General features: G+C 33.0%; 1 protein-coding gene across 1 annotated transcript; it reads left to right on the top strand.

Moving 5' to 3' along the window:
• Positions 1 to 1,368: 1,368 nt before the first annotated feature.
• On the top strand, positions 1,369 to 6,051 carry LOC117164482 (venom protease-like). The gene is made up of 6 exons (XM_033347549.2): positions 1,369 to 1,535; positions 2,614 to 2,877; positions 2,982 to 3,246; positions 3,588 to 3,853; positions 4,012 to 4,166; positions 5,841 to 6,051. Exons 1-6 carry the CDS (start codon positions 1,454 to 1,456, stop codon positions 6,009 to 6,011), a joined length of 1,203 nt encoding a protein of 400 aa, XP_033203440.2. The 5' UTR covers positions 1,369 to 1,453; the 3' UTR covers positions 6,012 to 6,051.
• The last annotated feature ends 311 nt before the right edge of the window (positions 6,052 to 6,362 follow it).

Raw genomic sequence — 6,362 nt, 5'->3', positions numbered from 1 at the left:
AAGTCGGGTCCTCGACAATTTTAAAATTATATAGGCGAGAATATACAGCAAAAATAACAATGAAACATGTGTTAGATATAACATTTTATCATAAAATATAATTTGCTTTATAATTTTATAATTCTCAAGAATCCCGACAATCTAGAATTACGAGACACGTTTCCAGTATTTTCGGGTTCTCGCACAGCTCTAACTACCAATCATTTACTAATAAAATTATCATATTTCATTCCTACAAAAATATATTAAGTTCTATTATAAGAAGAAAATAACTATCTTTTTATTTAAGAAAATAGTAGATCTATAAAATAAACAATTTGTGAATCCAAACGTCGAATTTTCTTCGGTTAGCAGATTAAGTATTATGTAACATATATTAAATATATATTAATGATAAAAGAATAATCCTTTATTAATATTACATTATATACAGCATTTTAGATATAGGTTAGATTAGATTGGGTTAACATCTTTTAATATTATTGCACTGAACACATTTGCGCCTTTTGTATATGTACATTTCCTATATTATTCGTAGTGTAATTATATCAGTAATGCACTTGTTTCAAATGTGTCGTCTGCAAAAGCAATTAAAACTGGACATAACACGCGCGATCACAGTTGCCTTCAAAGAAGTTGCCACACGAGTTAAAAATGAAGAATGATTATTGCATTAGCGACGTACGACGCGTATATGATATTATGTCCCGCTCAAAATGATTCATTTTAATTACAAAGTTATGGATGAACCGGGTTACAATATCAACAATCGTCCTTTACCGATCATTCTTCCCAATCATCATAATTACATACATCTAGTGATAGAATATCATGGCACGATTAAATTAATTTTCAAAAGCCAATACGCAATAATAAAACCGACGTTTGTGCTTGTCAAACAGTATAGAACTATTTTGTTATTTCGCACGCTTCTCAGATATCCGAATTTTTAAACTGTAAGTTAGATCAACAAGGATCTTCTAAATTGATAGGAAAACTCTAGATATTAACAGAAGCAATATTTCAGTAGCAAATATATATAAATAGACAATTTTTAATAGACAATTCAACATTCTGACGATTCCACAAAGTAGAAGCGAGTAGAATTTTCTAAAATTCACATACCGTTACCGTTTATAAATCGTGCAACGGGTTCGGATATTTTTACTACGAACTGAAAATATTCCTAGTATCGTTGATCATCTTATATTAAAACGAAATTGATCGAATACGAAGATTTTAGTTTACCTCGTTTAACCAGTTTGTGGACTTTTCAGTATGCATTCGAGAAGGATTATGGATCGTTTGCTCGTCCCACTACCAACTATGATAGAGATATGGAGGGGCATACAAAAACGACGGACAAAGGAAGACCCGAAGCAGTCATCGAATGGAGACAAGCGTAGAATTCGAAGGCTACGAAGTAGAATAAGATTGTGCGCAAAGTACGACGATGCGATTATCAGCGCGAACATCGATAATATTTTTCTCAGTTCTTTTGTGTTGTTCGATATCCTGTAATGCACAGTACGAAGGTAAAAAGATGCTTTCTCTCAGACAGCAAAACGAAAGATTATTAAGATTAGATCGATAAAAATAAAAGGATATAACAATAAAAGCTTATTACACAGCGATTCACGAAAATATTCAAATATTTACCATAGAAAACTTATGAATGTATTATGCGAGTTATGCGAAACTTTTTGAGATTTCATTGTGATCAGATTTGAGACCAATCTGAAAAATATAAGAAAAGTATATAAAAAAGATATCCTCGTAAGTAAGTCTTTATTCAAACATTTTAAACATAATTGTGATAAAGATGATTTCGTTAAATAATGTGCAAATTATGCAGTAACCTGTATAAAGTTTAATATGAAACATGCAATAATTATTCTATAATTTCTATATGCATTCTCAGGTTCATTTCAATTTTTACCAATATAATCATAATAATTATATCACATTACAGTTCTAATGAAGTGATAAATATTCGTGACATGTCTCTATATATATTTTCGTGAACCGCTGTATGCTATTTCTATATATCGCGCTTCAGTGATATTTATAATATAACATTTGAACGTAAAACATTTAAGAAATGTTTAAACCGACTTATTGTTATCTTTTTGTTGTGACTGGAAGCTTAAACATCATTAACACAATGCTAGAACAGTCGTATAATTCAGAAGATTTTAACGACGATAAAGAGCCTCGAATATTAATTAAAAGCGGAAGAAGGTTCTGTCAGGTCACGAGTATAAATATACTTGTACATTTATTTGAGAAACTGTTTTAGCTGCGTATAATTACGAATAAAGATTATGAGAAAGTAAGAAGAATATGGAATAACATTTTTACGTAGCTTAGTTCTTGAGAAAATCAAGTTTGATTATTTTTAATTAACTTAGTAACATATGGAAAACTTTATTCTATATTTTCCTCTTATTTTTTCATAAGGAAGCATCTCATGCTCTCTTGTACATTGTTGTTAGACCGAGCCCTGTAGGTAAATACAGATAATGTTGTATATGTAGTTAAAGTCATTAAATTTTCTCGGACACAAACAGGATGTTTTCGTCTTTTTTATCTAACATTCATAATTATTTTCAGGCGATTCATGCACTATCGATGGTACTCCAGGTATTTGTATAGTCCTCTCTCCAGCGAATTGTCCATCGGTTTATCAAGATTTATTGAAAGGGAAACCTCCATCTAGTTTATGTGGATACAAAAATTTTCATCCGGTCGTGTGTTGTCCAAAAAACACGCCTACGACTACTTCTCCAAATACAATCACAAGCACAATTAAAAACACAACCCCGACTACAACAGATCGAGGATCAGTCGTTACTAAAGGAGCCAAGGCCAAAGCAAGTAGGTGTTCTTCCCTAAAATTTGTTGAATTTTATTAAGGAATTAAATTTCTCATTTTCAAGAAACTTAGTTTCTTCGACTCTTTTAAAACTCGTGTGTTTTAGTGTGTGAAAAATACGCCAAATCAGTGTATCAGCTCGTACCTTCGCCAACTTTAACAATTGACAACCCACTAATCAACATATCTGTATGCGCGATTAAAACTCGTAAGCTGATCGTCGGTGGTACAAAGGCTGAACCAAAGGAATTCCCGCATATGGCTGCGATTGGATTTGATACCGACGATGGTATCGATTGGCAATGCGGAGGCACGCTAATTTCGGAAAGATTCGTTCTAACCGCTGCACATTGTACCTACAGTATGTACGGGTAGGAATTTCAAATTGTATTCAAGTCATCCAAGCTTCGACACCTTAAAATTCAATCTTGAACTTTCGCATGGAATAATCGAACTTGTTGTATCTCATGAGATATCGTTAGTCTTTAATATAGTAACGGAAGAATGACGGTATATCATGTACTTTAGACCCAGCAAGAAAAAGTATTAAAAACGAGAATAATGCGAATATCATTACGATAGAGTTATTTACGGTAGAATAAGTCAGCGAGAAGATAATATATAAGAACTAATAAAATAAACAACAAAATAACTCCCAGGAATAAAATAATATGTGCATGCCATTTAATTATTAAGATGTAATTCTTTATAGAGGTAGAGCACGCTGGGTACGATTAGGTGACTTAAACCTCGAGAGAACGGATGATGACGCGAGACCGCAAAATTACCTTATTATTGAACGGATAAAACATAATAAGTACCAGAGTCGATTCGCATATCATGATATCGCGCTACTAAAATTAGAAAAAGACGTGGAATTTAACGCGTGGATAAGACCCAGTTGCTTACCATACTCTTTGCCGGATATTGGTACCGATGGTAAAGCAACTGCATCCGGATGGGGAAGAGTTGATTTTCGTAAGTACGATAGATCAAGGAATCTTTATTTACTTCAACTTTTTAATAGTGTAATTTAAGAAAGCCTCCATTCTGAATTCTTAGCCGTTTTATTACACCGTTAAAGGTTTAATAAAATAACGTTCGATCTTTAATTTCAATCTTTAATTTTTTCCTAGTTGAGGACCCATCAAAAGATTTATTGAAAGTTACCATTAATTTGATAGCTCAACCGGTATGCAACAGATCATTCGTGTACGAAAGTAAATTCATACGTGGTATTATGGATGAGTGGCAAATTTGTGCCGGTGAAGTCGGAAAAGACACCTGTCAGGTAAAGATATATTAAAATTATATTTCAGAAATTTATATCTATACCGCGGATATTTATACAAATTCAAATTTTTATTTGTATCGTTAACGAAGTAAAACTTAAATAGAACCTTAAATAGATTCCTTCGTCCTTTAAAAATATTTATATTTTCGATATTTCCTATATTCTTGCATATTATGTATTGCATGATATTCTATTCCATATATTTGAGTATATTTAAATTTTTCATAAATGCATAAACATTCGCAATCTATGTATTTACAACGAATCACACGAGTATTCGTATCCTCATAATTATCGAATTCGACGATTTATTTAGACAGGTAACATTTTTATTATTTTTCTTACGGATTACAAAGGATATGACGTCTTTGGTTTGTTTTTGCCACTATATATTCCTATCTTATATTCGCAATTAGTCATTATCATATTACATATCATATTTCCGCTCCCTATTCATGATTTAACACAAAACAGCCATCTTTTATTACCTACATTATACCATATCCTTAATACTAATTAATGACTATCTACATATATTGCCTAAATCTAAACTTGTTAACTTAATCTATAATAAACTACTATCCTACTATGCCTTCTAACCCAATTAAATCTTTAAAATTTAATATTAACAGAACAAATTAACCACTAATTAATATTAATCTGTCTCTTCTTCGTCACGTTCCTCTCCTTTTTCTCTTGTATATTCTAACAGCTCCATCCATTTTTCTCCCTCTTCTTCTTCTCCTAGAATCCTTCTAACGTGAGCTACGATATAGGTAACATCGGCAGCATCAGTTGATCGGTAACATTGGCAACATCAGTTGGTCGATAACATTGGCAACAACAGTTGGTCAATAACTTTGGCAACATCAGTTGGTCGATAACTTTGGCAACGTCAGTTGGTCGATAACATTGGCTACATCAGTTGGTTGATAACATTCTCTTTCTTCCGCTTTCTTTCAACCCGCACAACCTACAATTTTTATCCTCCTTGCTCATTCAATATTTGCTTTCTTTCATTTCATTACCAAATCTAAACTTGGCCAGCCTTCTCATCCTTTTTTCGCTCCACCCTTGTACCAACCTGTAACCTGTAACCACCCTTGAAACCTCCTCTCCTTTTATCCATCTATACTATTTATTATATCTTAATTTCTCTATCCTTTGCCATCTCTTTCTTTTTTAGACTTCTCTATTCGCCCTTTCTAATACCTCGTAATATCCTGTCTTCTCTTCGTCATCTACTGTGGTACTCTACATCTCTTGTTAACATACAATAAATCCTCTCATTTCCTTTTTCCATCCTCCCCTTATTTTGGTCCCAACAACTTTTCCTCTATTTTCTTTCTAACATTCTCCCCACCTTCTTCCTATCTTTGCTTAATTTGCCCTCCACGCTGCCTTCCCTGCTCGTGTCCTCATCAGATCCGCCTGGAGCTCTTTAATCACATATCTTGGCGTCCGTCAGTCCACCCCCAACGTTCATCACAAAAATCTTTTATGCATTCTTTCAATCTCTCTTTTCTCTTAATTCGATGATTTATTTAAATTTCCATTTGTGTAATAATAACTTACTATTTTTCGATAAACGATATATCAATTAAAAAGGCCTAATAATTACACTATATATATACTTCACATTCTTCATAAAAATATTTATTCTATGTATAGGGTGACAGTGGGGGCCCTCTCGTCATCTTCAACAATGATTACGATTGCATGTACAGCGTAATCGGTATAACAAGCATTGGAAAACCTTGTGGTCTCTCTGATCCCGGTATATATACTCGCGTTTATCATTATATTTCGTGGATAGAGAGCAAAGTTTGGCCAGACTCGTGACACAGAAATACAATGAATATAATAATACTTTTATGTTAAATTGTCTCTATATTTTATCCTTTTATTTCATGATTTATGCTTTACACCCCAATTTTGGGCCAAAGGTTCCCTCCTGTTCCCGAGAAAAAATCGATTTAAAACATTTTTCGAAAAAGTCACGTATGAGAGGAGCCAATTGACAGATTTCCCTTACACATCATGTTCTTCTTATACAAACCTTCGATTTTGGGCCCAAAATTTCTGCCGGTTCCCAACAAATAAGTTTTCAAAATATTCTCGGAAAAAAATCATGTCAGGAGAACGTTTGACGAATACTTAAGTATTACAAGAAAACTTGTAAGGAGAAAAGAC

The sequence above is a fragment of the Bombus vancouverensis genome, chromosome 15 (genome assembly GCF_051014615.1).
Source record: "Bombus vancouverensis nearcticus chromosome 15, iyBomVanc1_principal, whole genome shotgun sequence".
In the NCBI taxonomy this organism is placed as follows: Eukaryota; Metazoa; Arthropoda; class Insecta; order Hymenoptera; family Apidae; genus Bombus; species Bombus vancouverensis.
This window is presented reverse-complemented; position numbering and strand designations above follow the sequence as displayed.